This window comes from Perca fluviatilis, chromosome 8, assembly GCF_010015445.1.
Source record: "Perca fluviatilis chromosome 8, GENO_Pfluv_1.0, whole genome shotgun sequence".
NCBI classification, from domain to species: domain Eukaryota; kingdom Metazoa; phylum Chordata; class Actinopteri; order Perciformes; family Percidae; genus Perca; species Perca fluviatilis.
In genome coordinates this window covers 3,593,288-3,608,367 of record NC_053119.1, presented here as the reverse complement: position 1 = coordinate 3,608,367, position 15,080 = coordinate 3,593,288, and the positions used below count along the sequence as shown (strand labels likewise).

The following is a 15,080-nucleotide window of genomic DNA, read 5'->3' as shown; positions in this document are numbered from 1 at the left end:
GTTTTTTAATATTTGGCGCTATTTATGACGATATACATTTTTGATCGGATTTTTTACATTTCTGGCACTTGATTGGATGTTTATGGCGCTTTTTTTCCATCATTTTGGATATATTTCCCACACGTCACAATGTCTTTGTCGTTATTTTTCCACATTCTCGGCATTCAGTTTACGACTCTTCTGGCTGAAATAAAAGCATTTGAATAAACTCTACATGTCTGGCCCTCTAGAACCTCCTATCCCAGAATGCATCTGTGGTGTAGCCAGACCATACTCTTAACTCTCCTCTGGCCTGACTGTGTTTTCTGACTTCATCTTGGACGAGATCACATTTCCTTTGAAAGAGATGCCAGCGCTCTCCTCCAGGCTGATAGGAACATCTGTAGTTCTGCAGGTGCTTGTTACTACAGTAATATATAATATATAATAAAAAAAAAAATAATATATATATATATATATATATATATATATATATATATATATATATATATTTATTATAAAACATGTAAAAGAAATCCCTGATGGAGTCATTAGCCCTCCTGTTGTCTCCTGACTGAACTCTGACACACAATCAACTCCTCTAATTAAGTGTGTGTGTGTGTATCTGTGTGTGTGTATCTCTGTATGCGTGTGTATCTGTATGTGTGTGTGTGTATATATCTCTGTGTGTGTGTGTATATTTGTGTGTGTGTGTGTGTATATCTCTGTGTGCGCGTGTATCTGTGTGTATCTGTGTGCGTGTGTATCTGTGTGTGTGTATATATCTCTGTGTGTGCGTGTGTGTGTTTATGTTTGTGTGTGTGTATATCTGTGTGCGCGTGTATCTGTGTGTGTGTGTGTATCTCTGTATGTGTGTGTGTATATCTCTGTGTGCGTGTGTGTGTATGTATCTCTGTGTGTGTATCTCTGTGTGCGTGTGTGTGTGTATCTCTGTGTGTGTGTGTGTGTGTGTGTGTGTGTCTGTATGTGTGTATATCTCTGTGTGTGCGTGTGTGTGTGTATATATATCTCTGTTTGTGTGTTTTTCTGTGTGTATATCTGTGTGCGTGTGTATCTGCGTGCGTGTGTGTGTATCTCTGTGTGTGTGTGTATTTCGGTGTTTGTGTATCTGTGTGTGTGTGTATGTATCTCTGTGTGCGTGTGTATCTGTGTGTGTGTTTTATCTGTGTGTGTGTGTGTGTGTGTGTGTGTATCAAAGTTTGACCCAAGAGGAGAACAAGTGCATGGTCGACAGCAAGACAACACAACACAACACAAGACAACCCAACACCACAGGAGGGTTAAAGCAGCCTGTGTGTCCTGCTCCAGCTCCCCACTAGAGGGCAGCACCAGTCTGTCTGCATTAACAGCACATTACTAACACTGGAGCAGACACACAGCCACAGGCTGCATGGTCTCTGCTACAGAGAGAGGGAGAGAGAGAGACACAGAGAGAGAGGGAGACAGAGAGAGACAGAGAGGGAGAGAGACAGAGAGAGAGGGAGACAGAGAGGGAGAGAGAGAGAGAAAGAGAGGGAGAGAGAGACAGAGGGAGAGAGAGGGAAAGAGAGACAGAGAGGGAGAGACAGAGAGAGAGAGAGGGAGAGAGGGAGAGAGACAGAGAGAGAGAGAGGGAGACAGAGAGGGAGAGAGACAGAGAGAGAGAGATACAGAGAGACAGAGAGAGAGAGGGAGACAGAGAGGGAGACAGAGAGAGAGAGAGAGACAGAGAGAGAGAGAGAGGGAGACAGAGAGAGAGGGAGACAGAGAGAGAGAGACAGAGAGAGAGAGAGGAGACAGAGAGAGAGAGACAGAGAGAGAGAGAGAGACAGAGAGAGAGAAGAGAGAGAGACAGAGAGAGAGAGAGATACAGAGAGAGAGAGAGAGAGATACAGAGAGAGAGAGACAGAGAGAGACAGAGAGAGAGAGAGATACAGAGAGAGAGAGAGAGACACGAGAGAGAGAGACAAAGAGAGGAGAGAGAGAGAGAGACAGAGAGAGAGAGAGAGACAGAGAGAGGGAGAGAGAGAGAGAGAGAGAGAGAGAGACAGAGAGAGAGAGACAGAGAGAGAGAGAGACAGAGAGAGAGACAGAGAGAGGGAGAGAGGGAGAGAGAGAGAGAGAGACAGAGAGAGAGAGAGAGGGAGAGGGAGACAGCGACTCAAACTGTGAAAGATCTGAGAAATAACTGCAGTAGATCCCCAGCAGATGTCCCTCCCTACCTCTGTGAGCCCTCAACGTATCAGAAACCTGTATTAAAAATAATTAAAAAACAGCTCGCCAGCGAACGGCAATGCGTTTCATAAATAAAATAAAACATAGGTACCGGTGAGTCATGGGAGGAAGATGGGCCAGTCCAGGACGCCAAATCTCGAATATCCCACCATGGCCACGCCAAGACCCGCCCTACGAAGCAGCTCCATTGGTCGGGGTGGTTAGGGTTAGGTTAGGTTAGGGTAGGGGGTTGGTAGGGGTTAGGGGGTTAGGGTAGGGTAGGTATGGCTGGGCAATATATGGATATTATATTGATATCATAGAGACTTTAGATTTTGGATATTGTTATCTGATAGACATAAGTGTTTTTCCTGGTTTAAAGCTGCATTACAGTAAAGTGATGTCATTTCTTGAACTTACCAGACTGTAACTGTTCTATTATTCACCTTTACCCACTTAGTCATTATATCCACAGGGCGGTTGCCAACGCCCGCCTCGGAACGCTAGGTCCCGTGCACCACACCACAACACGGCGCGCGGCAGGTGTACCAGCAGCGGCACCTGCGTGAGGACTGACTACCCGCGGGCCGGGCAAGAGAAAAGAACACCGAAGAGGATAACAAAAAAAACAAACAAGAAAAACAAAACAGGAAGGAAAGATCTCTGGGTCCTCGACAGGGAGTAAGAAAGAAGTGGAAAGACCCCTGAGCAAAGCAAAAAGATTTGTCTGCAAAAACACCACCAGGGGTCCCCCCAAAACGGTACAGCAAGGAGAGATCCGGAGTGGTGGTGGGAGTGTACAAGAAAACTGAGAGATCACTCAGGGAGTGGATTTGTGAAGGTGATATAATGAGATAGAAAACATTTAGTAGTTGTCTTATAACAATAGCTAGACATATAGTATTTTAGACTGATGAAACACTACACAAAGTCTCACAACACAGCAGGACCGCCGAGGAGAGGGGTGGATAAAAGAACTTCTTGAGAAAGAAATTGTTAGAGTGGAGACTGAAACAAAAATTACAGACCGAGCAGGAAAAGTTGGAACTTGAAAACAAAAGATATTGTTAGAAATACAGTTGCTCCAACAACAGATAAACAGGTCATCTTCGCCTATTTCTGAAGAGGATGGGCGGTCTTTGTAATTCTGTAAATAAGCCTAATGGCAAATTGTGTACAATGAATCAATGACAAATAAAAAAAAAAAAGTTTATTATAGACCAACTGGACTTTCTTTGTGGCTTATTATGGTTTACAACCTGCAGATAATTGGCAGAATTATTTGTAACATTTATAAAGCATTAATAATGCGTGTACGGACTAGTCGTCCACCGACATCGTCATGCCCTGCATGGTCCACAGGGTCGACACCTTCCTCCGGCACCGGCTGATGGTGTTGCCTGGGAAGAGGGATCCTCTTGGTGACACAGATGTTGTGGAGGACAGTGCACGCTGCTATTACGGTGCAGACTCGCTCAGGGTGCATCCGCATCTCTCCATGAAGACAATGAAACCTAGAAAAATAGTCAATGATTACTGTAAAACCTAAATGTGTCCTTTTTTACTATTGATAAATGAGCAAAACTTGGTCACTAAATATTTAACATTAATTTTTGGGATTATTTTGACGATCGCCATATTCGTAGTCTTTTGTTTTGATTATATGCTATATTTGCTTCTTATTTATAAATACAGGCAATTGGTTTATGAAAAATTTATTAAAATTATGATACAATTTACAAAAGAAACTTAATTCACTGTTCACTTTCATAATCTAATATATTTTAACAAATATGAAGCAACTGCTAGCCGCCCATGTATATAGTTTCAGTGATCTAGTGACAGCACTACATCAGCACCTTGGATAGGGGAACAGACACTGCGGAAAGATTTTACCTGCGCTGAGGACTCCGGTACCGCTCAACGAGTGACCTAGTGGTGGTGTGGATGGTGTTATACCGTCGTTCTTGCTCAGTCCTCGGAGCAATTATAGGCGTCATCAGCCAGTGTTTCAGTGGGTATCCACTGTCGCCGAGAAGCAGCCCGTTTATCTTCCAGCCTCAAAATCCTGGTATAACGCACTCTCCGGAGGATGCGTGCGTCGGGTAGATCCAGGCCACTCGCCACATAAAGATTTTATAATTGGCTCACAAGCAATCTGCAATTGATTGAATGGTATCCCTTGCGGTTGACATACAGATACCATCAGATGGGTGGATGGAGTGAGCCCAGTGCAGCCCACAATACCAGGAATGCCAGAGGCCCGGCGGAATCGGTGTTTCATCACCGCAGACTCGGCCTCAGTGGGGAGGTGAGCAGATCGCGGAAGGCGACGGCTCAGTGCCAGTGACACTCTGCGGATTGCCCGGCATGCGGTGGATTTGTGGACATTAATCATATCTCCAACAGTGTTTTGAAACGCACCATTTGCATAAAACGCTAGCGCTATTAACAGCTGTAACGCTGGTGTCAATGCTGCGTTGTGGTTCGATACATACTGTAAGTCGGGTGACAGCTCTTCAACAAGTTCATATATATCCCTCCGACAGAATCGAAACCTCTCTATCAGCTCCTCATCATTGTATATGTCCAATGGATTCTCGTCTTCTGTCTAATATACTCTCCCGTATAAGACCGCTCATTGTCTAAAACCTGCGTATAGAGAAACATACAAGTACTGGTACAGGCGCGCAATATGCTGTGGTTACAAAGTGGTTACATATAAGAAACATTATCTATCGGATAACGGCTATTAACGGCCTAGATTTTGAATTTACGCCTGCTACTGACTGGGTGTAAGATTTACGCCCGGTCTTAGCGAGAAGAGGACTTAAGCCTGGACGGTGCAACTGTCGTAACTTTTAGGTCGGACTTAGAATGCTGAGTTAAGACCTACTTACCTTAAGACCAGGCGTAAGCCCTGTTGGTGCAACCGGCTCCTGATGATTATTGATCTAAAATCTAAGTGTGAAGATATTTTGTTAAAGCACCGATAGTCAACACTACAATATCGCCGCAATATCGAGGTATTTGGTCAAGAGTATCGTGATATCATCTTTTCGTTCCCTCTTTCCCAGACCTTCCTCCACAGCGCCGTGGAGGAAGGTCTGGCGATGCGGGACTATTTTCTCTATGACTGCCAAGGCATTATTTATGTGTGCAGCTGGAGTCCAAAAAAACTAAGAAAAGGGGGACAATAAAGTACTTAAGTAATCAAATCATAAATTTGTATTTCGTCAAATTAATTGAGCTGCTCTACAATTTTTCATGTATCCCCCCTGGGTCATATAGAGCAGTGGTTCTCAAACGTTTTTCAATAATGTTCCCCCTTTTGAATGGTTTCTTTAAGCCAGGTACCCCCCTGACCAGCGCTCATCATTTTCGGTAGACACAAAAGTCTCTATAAAGAGGAAGAGTACAGTCACGTCATTTGGTTTCCAGAGCAAACACACACGAATGGGAGCAGCTGGTGAGTCCCCGGCAGATATATTACATCCCCAGTGTGTCTGAGCCACCACGGAGCAGGGTGGACGTGTGTGTGTGTGTGTGTGTGTGTGTGTGTGTGTGTGTGTGTGTGTGTGTGTGTGTGTGTGTGTGTGTGTGTGTGTGTGTGTTGGGACTCTGTCTCGGCTCAGCCTCCACACGGCCGGCCTAATTAGAAATGACACGCAATAAAAAGAGGAAAGGAAAACGAGATCTCCCCAGAGAACAATCTGGAGAATGAGCCTGTATTCACACAGACAGGCAGACAGGCAGGGAGACAGGCAGGGAGACAGGCAGAGAGAATATCGAAATAGCTAAGCTAAATAAATAGCTCACCAAATCAGCTTTCTGTTGATTGAAAGTCTCAGAACATCTGTCTGAAGAAATGTCTGTCTGTCTGTTTCTCTGTCCGTCTGAAGAACTGTCTGTTTCTCTGTCTGTCTGAAGAACTGTCTGTCTGTCTGTTTCTCTGTCTGTCTGAAGAACTGTCTGTCTGTCTGAGTTTCAGTGTCTTATTGGTCTCAGGTTAGTCCAGGTTTGGCTCTCATAACCCCTCACACACAATAAACTCCGCTAAGTAAGTGTGTGTGTGTGTGTGTGTGTGTGTGTGTGTGTGTGTGTGTGTGTGTGTGTGTGTGTGTGTGTGTGTGTGTGTGTGTGTGTGTGTGTGTGTCTGTGTGTGTCTCTTAGGCTATATTGTATATATTTAGATTATTTGCACCTTAGTTATTTAGTTTTTTAGATTATGTTATCTTAATTTTTTTGTATATTTGAACTCTTCCAGCTTTGTTTTTCCCCCTATCAATAAAGTTTTACATTCAATTCCAACACACAACGTCCTGAAGGACCCACATCAGAGCCTGGTGATGTATCGGAAAATACATTTATTTGGGAGTGAGTGAACATGTGAGCAGCCTGACTGACTCCAGCTGAACAAATCAACTTCTCAACCAGACTCATTCACATTTCAGCCCTGAAATCACTACCTGGCCACAGCTGGGCTGCATTTGAAAATAGGAAAGACATGTGGAACTGTGAAGAAATGTAAAAAAAACTCCATTGCATGTTCATACTTCTGTGTATTTTCTACAGCACATTTACAAAGTGTAAAAATCTCCTTCACAGAACATTTTCTTTACAGCTGGATGCCTCAGATTATTTTATTGCTGATTAAATTCTGCCGCTCTAATGCCCGTGAGATAGTAATTAAGATCGTATCTGAACATGATGAACGCCACACGAGCAGTTATTTTTAACACCAGTTACACATGTGAGACGCACAAAAGAAACCAAAAGCTTATGAGGAGCGTTTAGTGCGTGTCCAAATCCACTTTCGCTAGTTTTACTGTCCTAAAGGGTTGTACTTAGTGTCTTCATTAATCTGAGGTGTGTTTTGGGCGTAACATGCAATCAACCAATCAGAGAGTTCGTTTGGACCTTGGAGCATTGCTGTTATGATGGAGGATTTGCACCGTAATATTTTTATTTGTAATCTTCTGCGTGTGTGTGTGTGTGTGTGTGTGTGCTGCTGTGTGTCCCTGTGTGTGTAACAAGCATAGTGTGCGCGCGCTGTGCACGAGCCTAGGAGCATTGTACTAATGCTCTGTTAAAATAACAATGAAATGCTGCGTTATTGACTTTAGACCAGGTTTTTGTTGGTCAATGGTGCGATCACTTCCCGCTGCCTCAAGATAAAAAATATGCCCAGAATGCACCTGAACACACCTCCCTGTAAGACCAGCGCGCCCAGAATGCACCTGAACACACCTCCCTGTAAGACCAGCACGCCCAGAATGCACCTGAACACACCTCCCTGTAAGACCAGCACGCCCAGAATGCACCTGAACACACCTCCCTGTAAGACCAGCGCGCCCAGAATGCACCTGAACACACCTCCCTGTAAGACCAGCACGCCCAGAATGCACCTGAACACACCTCCCTGTAAGAGCCCGCCCCAGAATGCACCTGAACACACCTCCCTGTAAGACCAGCACGCCCAGAATGCACCTGAACACACCTCCCTGTAAGACCAGCACGCCCAGAATGCACCTGAATACACCTCCCTGTAAGACCAGCACGCCCAGAATGCACCTGAATACACCTCCCTGTAAGACCAGCGCGCCCAGAATGCACCTGAACACACCTCCCTGTAAGACCAGCGCGCCCATGGGCCACAGATGGGAGCAGGTGCATTTGCTATATTTAAATGACGCGGGCGCTGCACGGGAAACTGACAACTGGGTCGGTCTGAAACAAGCAAAGACACTTGGGTCAGGCTTTGCGCTGCGCTGCGCCGGTTGCGAGACAGGACCCTCTGTGTGTTACTGCCCCAAAATCCCTTCATGTTGGGAAACAACAACAAACTTCGAGCTTGTGAGGTATATGGCCATCTTATTGTATCTGCATATTCTGTATGATTTGTATTTAAGCTTTGGGTAACAAAGAAACCCAGATGAACTTTAGCCTACATTCGTTGGACACTTCTCTGAAGACATCTGGGATGAATTATCAATGGTCCTTAGACAGAGCCACTTGGTTTGAAGCCATTGGTCAGTTATCGATCCCACCCCAATCTATGGAATATAGATATGTGATCCACACACAAAGAACTTTAGAGTGACTTTTGAGAATCTGAGAAGCGGTCCTCTCCGGGCTCTTCAGAGCTTGTACATGATGCTGATTTCTTTGATGTAAATAAACCTTTATAATCAAGAAACAGTGTCGGCGGATTCTTTTCCACATAGCATTACAGCATCGCTAACAATTACACCACACTAGCGAGCTACACGCTGAAAATAACAAGATTTGAAGGAAATTTGGATGTTACAACGAGGCAGGTCTGCTCGGTTCTTTCAGGGAATGATGTTTAGGGCATTTCAGTCGCAGTCGAGGCGCTGTGGACAGCGTGCGTGGTCAACGCGAACTGTCTGGTCTTTCATACCGATTGCGGTCAGAGCGGCTCAACGAGCGGCCTTCTTCTCTCCTGTAGCCAATCATTGCAACGCTGTTGTGGGGCAAAAATCCCTGATTATGCGGCACGTTTTCTTAAAATATACGATTGAATATGCAGGATATTTATGCAATTTTATGCGACGAAATTGCGGGAACTTGCAAAAACTGCTGTTTGATGAAAAAGAGAAAACAAAGTGATTCCATGATGATTGCATGATGGAATCATGGCTGATTATGCGTTGAATTATGCGATCGCATAATCACATTTTGCGCATAATTCGCGAGGGACTGTGTATTGTGTCAACTGTTAACTTCATTTAATATTGTATGTGGAGTTCTCTTATGCGGGGAGCAAATGTTCCACCAAAACCAGTTCCTTCCCTACATTTTGTTTGGTGACATTTGATCAATTTTTTCTTTATAATAATTTCATCTTTGGTTTAAAATATAAATACAATTTCTTCATTTGCTACAGAGCTGCTTTTCTACCAAACAACCAAAAACATGTTACTTTGTAAGTTTAATCTAGTGAACATTAAAGCTATAGTTCGTAGTTTCTGTCGCCCCCCCATGAGGAATTCTAAGTAATGACATCAACACTGTTGGCGCGGTGACATTAGGGTTGGGTACCGAAACCTACTGCAACCGGTAGGAATCAGACCAGATTGAGGCACATTTTGGTTCCTCATTTCGGTTCCACTTAACCCTTGTGTTGTCTTCCCGTAAACTTTTTTATTTTTTCCAACGTTTTAAATTGTTAGATTTTTCTTCTACACATTTTCAGCGCTTATTTGTACGTCTCATATTTTCTGATATAACACAAAAATTGAAAATGGGTCAATTTGACCCAAACTCAACACAAGGGTAATGTGTCGACTGAAGTATTTTCCCCTCTGTCGCTCCGAAAACAGACGTAAAAATCTCCCCCTTTCTCTGTAGTCTACCGTTAGCTAGCTACTGTAAATGTTGAGCTACTTTTTAAAATGCCATATGTTCCCCTCTGGGCTCACCAAAACTGACGTACAAGCATATTAACCATTGACCGCACATGATCCCTAGTAAACATTTTACATCTTTGATGTCATTTTTCCTGCATGTCTTCCCCCCCTCTCTGTCCCCTTTCATATCTCAGCTTTCCTATAAAACACATGTGTCAAACTCAAGGCCCGAGGGCCAAGTCTGGCCCCTCGTAGGTTTTGATCCGGCCCACATTTCAATTTAGATTCACAATAAATTCAAGCCCACCTAGTTTTTGTCGCTTTTTTCAAAGTTCTCTACACTTTTTTCAATGCTTTAGGCACTTTGATTTAACGTTTTTGACACTCTACTTAATGTTTTGCCACTTTTTCGTACGCTTTTTGGCGCCTTTTACGATGTTTTTGTCACTTTTTCAGACAATTTTGAAGCTTTTTTTCAGCCTTTTTCGGCTCTTTATTCAACATGTTTGTCGCTGGCTGAGGAACTTTTTTTGACGACCTTTTTTGGGGCTTTATGAGGCCCAAAATATAAGTGACAAGACTACAGTATATGAGACATGCAATAATACAGTCAAAATATTTGACTTTTTCTCTTAAAGGTCCAATGACATGGTGCTCTGGGGGCAAGGTGGAGGTGTGGCCTTGACCAACTGCCACTTTGCTCGTTTGAAAGCCATGATGTCTCTCTCTCTCATGGGTGGGCCAAATTCTCGGGGCGGGCAAAGCAGAGAAAGGGGAGGTAACCTTGCTCCTTATGACCTCATAAGGAGAAGATTCCTGATCGACCCATCTGAGCTTTCATTTTCTCAAAGGCAGAGCAGGATACCCAGGGCTCGGTTTACACCTATCACCATTTCTAGCCACTGGGGGACCATAGGCAGGCTGGGGGGACTCATATTAATGTTAAAAAACCTCATAAAGTAAAATTTTCATGCCATGGGACCTTTAAATAAAAGCATGTAGATAAACTCTACGTGTCCGGCCCTTGATGTGATTCTCATTTTCCAGTGTGGCCCTCTGGGAAACTGAGTTTGACAGCCCTGCTATAAAATAAAGGCAGAAATGCCCCCCCCCCCAAAAAAATCGGTATCCAACCCTAGTCCACATGATACAAGCCTTCTGTGATCGCGCACAACTCAAAGAACAACATAAGATGGATCTTCTGCTTTCGTTTTGTTGATAACAGATCTGATGTAGTCGCTGCCAGCGGTATTGTATAAACAGAACATAGTTAGGTCAGTCATTGGTAAAATAAATCAAATATATGAACCCCTTTTGACGCAGTTATGTTAAGGAAAAGGTCGTGGGTGGGCTTACGTTTCCGTGACTCGCGGGAATAACAGGACGGTTAAGGAAGAAAGCGACTTTCTGGAAACGTGACAAGCGGGACACGATCCCCCGGTCTCCTGGGTGAAAGTCCTGTTGTTTGACCCCTCCACCCCCCCGACCAACCTCCCTATGAGGTATTCCCCCCGACCAACCTCCCTACGAGGTATCCCCCCTTACATACTATTCTCTAAACCTCCTGTAGCTGCTGCTCTCCTCGGTGCGTTCTACAAACACGCTGAAGGGCGCCTTTTTCGTCGCTTCAGACGCTGACAGCCACTGTCCAAACGGGCTGGATGTGCACATGGTAAGTCTTTGTCTCAGAATTGTTCAAATATTTGACTTTTTTCGAAGCACATTATACAGTTCTTCCAGAAAAAGAAGATTTTTTGTGATTGTTGCGGGCAAAAATCCTTGATTGTGCGGCACATTTTCTTAAAAAAATGCGATGGAATATGCAGGATATTTATGCAATTTTATGCGATGAAACTGCTTTTCGATGATGTTCACGTCGTGTAATTTCGTCACTTCATAACGTTCCCATGGCAACAGGGGAAAATGTCTACTCTTGTGTGAAGTAAACGCAACATTTTTCAACTTTCTGCTAAGATATATTATGGGACTTTTTTTGCAACAAAAATGCGGGGATTACGAAATCATGCAAGCCCCACATATTCGGCGCGGAAATCGGTAATTTATGAGGCGAAAGTGCGGCTTATTTGAAAATGCCCCCCCCGCATAAATATGCAGATATATATATATATATATATACAAGTATTTACTGACCTGAAGTTGTTAAAGGACATCTCAGGTGTCAACAAAGCATTTTCTCCACTCTGCCTTCAGTCAAAGTAGTTTTCATGCTGAAGAATGAGTTTCTGGTGAAGGCGGACAGTGAACTATGTCAGCAGACAGCAGGGAGGAAACCAGTCCTGCAGGCAGCAGGGAGGAAACCAGTCCTGCAGGCAGCAGGGAGGAAACCAGACCTGCAGGCAGCATGGGGGAAACCAGACCTGCAGGCAGCAGGGGGGAAACCAGACCTGCAGGTAGCAGGGGGGAAACCAGACCTGCAGGTAGCATGGGGGAAACCAGACCTGCAGGCAGCAGGGGGGAAACCAGACCTGCAGACAGCAGCTTTCACCTGATGACACCTGAGCCAGTACCAGTCTCTCTATATGAAGACCATGAGAGGCTGCTGAAAGCTCTGAAAACGTAAATGTGTATCTTTAATCTTTGATTATTCTGTTAAAGTATGCTGAGGTTCACATTTAAAGGGATAATCCACCAGAAACACACCACATGATGGCTCTAAATGCTACAAATGCACAAACAAATGCAGGACAACGCTGTTCGTGTCCCATGTAAAACCCCAACATATCGTTTTTTTACGTTGACATATTGAAATTAACCAACAATAAAGCCGCTTACACATGATAAGCGATTTGCTCTCTGAGCACCGCTAGGCAGGGCGCAGAGAGCAAAGCGTAGCGCAGGTATTCGTCATCAAGGGAGGTCAAGGAAGCTATTTTCCCGTTGCTAGATAACAAAATGCTGTTATCTCTTTGGTTGCGCTTGCGAAAGGTCAGCGGCGACTAGGTCAAAGATTAAATAATTGCCGGCGCAAAGCGGTTATGCCGCCTATCATGTGGAGGTTTACAGGAGTGGAGGTGATAGTTTAGAAAGACAGTAGCTCCCAAGACGGCGGCCGCCTGTATATACGAGAACGCTACGGTCTTAATAATCTTTTTAATAAACTGTCTGTACACTTACAAAGTTCTCAATGCTTCGGTTTACATGTAGGGCCCTCACTATGCTACCGTGGAAGTGTGGTGATATTTTGAGCCTTGTTAGTGGTGTAGAAATAGAGATTTGTTGTCACTTTCCCTGTTCCCCCCGAATACTAGCGTTGTAAGCTAATCAGCGGTCCGCGCTAGCTTGTTTCAAGCTACAAACCCATTCGATTAACATGAAAACATATCCCAGAGAACGACAGAGTGGGTACACATCTGTTATTAACCCCTAGGTTCATTTTACGCCAGAATTGTCCATTAAAGTGATGGTTCGGAGTCATTTCACCCTAGGGTCCTTTGCACCATGACCTTGAGCCAAACAACTCCCCCAGAAGCTTTTTTCACCTGGGTCTAACATTGGGAGAGTTAGCGTAGAGTAGCGTTATCAGCTGAAAAGCTTAGCGCAGGGGCTAATGGATCCAAGAGTGTATCTTGTACATTACCCCACTAATAATGCCCGAAATGATACCAAACTTCTACAGTAGTACAAATAGGTTATGTACTCATAAAACGATGGATTGGAAAGTTTGTAAGTACACCAGAAGTTTATGTAAATAACACTTTCTGCTCTCTGCTGCTACCGACAGTAAGACGAGTGCTTAGGGACCGTCTACAAATTACAACACCGAAAAGAGATACGAAAACGAAAATATTTATTAATTTAACTTATTTTTTAAAAAGTGCTGTAGTACAACTAGCAGGAGACAAGTTATAATTGAGGTAAGTTTGGAGACATTACCTTATTTAATCATTAAAATTAATAAATATTTTTTAATGTTAAGAAAACCTCATAAAGTGACATTTTCATGCCATGGGACCTTTGGGATACAATCTACAGTTTGGGGTCCGTACAGGTGATTTATTGACAGTAACAAAAATAAAGACAGCAGGATTCAGCTGCGTCGTCGTCGTCGTTATCGTTATCGTCGTCGTCTTCAGCTGAAGAAATCTTTGGAGATGGCCTCCACGAAGTTGGGAGCCGACATGAGGATGCCGATGGTGCAGAGGATGGTGAAGAGCGAGAACGCGACCAGACACAGCCGGTCGATCACCGCGGCGGCGAACTTCCACTCGCTGCACACCGTCTCCTCTTCATCCTGGCCTCGGAAACGCCCGGCGATGTACCTCACCTGGTAACAACGCATTATGTTATAAAATGTCAAAATGGAATATATATACAGTGCTTAATTTGTAAAGTGGGAGGTCCCAGAGCGCAGAGGGGGTGGATCCAAAACAAAAAAATAAAAATGACACTGCCTACGTAGCTTCTCTGACTAAACAAACCTAAACAACGCTGTGTGTAGCCTACAGTACAGGCCAAAAGTTTGGACACACCTTCTCATTCAATGCGTTTCCTTTTTATTTTCATGACTATTTACATTGTAGATTCTCACTGAAGGCATCAAAACTATGAATGAACACATATGGAATTATGTACTTAACAAAAAAGTGTGAAATAAGTGAAAACATGTCTTATATTTTAGATTCCTCAAAGTAGCCACCCTTTGCTTTTTTTATTAATAAGGAAAAACTTCCACTAATGAACCCTAACAAAGCACACCTGTGAAGGTAAAACCATTTCAGGTGACTACCTCATGAAGCTCATTGAGAGAACACCAAGGGTTTGCAGAGTTATCAAAAAAGCAAAGGGTGGCTACTTTGAAGAATCTAAAATATAAGACATGTTTTGTTAGATATTTCACACTTTATACATAGTCTTATGAAAATAACACATACACTTCCATTTAAATACATTAGTTTACATTTTCGTGCTGGCCACCACGACAAAAAACTACAAAAATGTCCCCCGTGAACACGAATCAATAGATTAAAACAGAGAGCCGAAGTCACACCCTTCTTCTTCCGGTCCATGGGACCTTAATTCGGAAAAACTATGAATGAGAGTCAGTGGAGAGATAATAATTATGTTTTGATCCCGTTTGAATTGAGCCGTGATTTACACACATGATGTTCGTCAGTTTAAAAGATAATTTTTCAACAGAAGAAAGTCTCAGTTTGTTGTTAAACTGTTGAAGTATCAGACTGTGAAAATACATAATTAGAAAGACTTCACACTTCACTGTCTGGCTGAAGCTACGATGTCTGTGTGTATCGTACCTGTGTGTGTGTGTGTGTATCGTACCTGTGTGTGTGTGTGTATCGTACCTGTGTGTGTGTGTGTGTGTGTGTGTGTGTGTGTGTGTGTGTGTATCGTACCTGTGTGTGTGTGTATCGTACCTGTGTGTGTGTGTGTATTAGCATCCCATTGACTCCCATTCATTCTGGCGTCACTTTGACAGCGAATAACATCAATTTACATCTGAAGCGTTTAAAGACTCTATTTGTCCGTTGTTTATTT

The 15,080-nt window shown here is 43.6% G+C and overlaps 1 protein-coding gene across 1 annotated transcript in view; it reads right to left on the bottom strand.

Moving 5' to 3' along the window:
* Positions 1-13,448: 13,448 nt before the first annotated feature.
* Positions 13,449-15,080, bottom strand: part of LOC120563318 (neuronal acetylcholine receptor subunit alpha-7-like) — a 60,493-nt gene continuing 58,861 nt past the window's right edge. Inside the window, exon 13 of the mRNA XM_039807411.1 lies at positions 13,449-13,851. Coding sequence (XP_039663345.1) covers positions 13,657-13,851 — 195 coding nt within the window. The 3' untranslated portion in view covers positions 13,449-13,656. The remainder of the gene's footprint in view (positions 13,852-15,080) is intronic.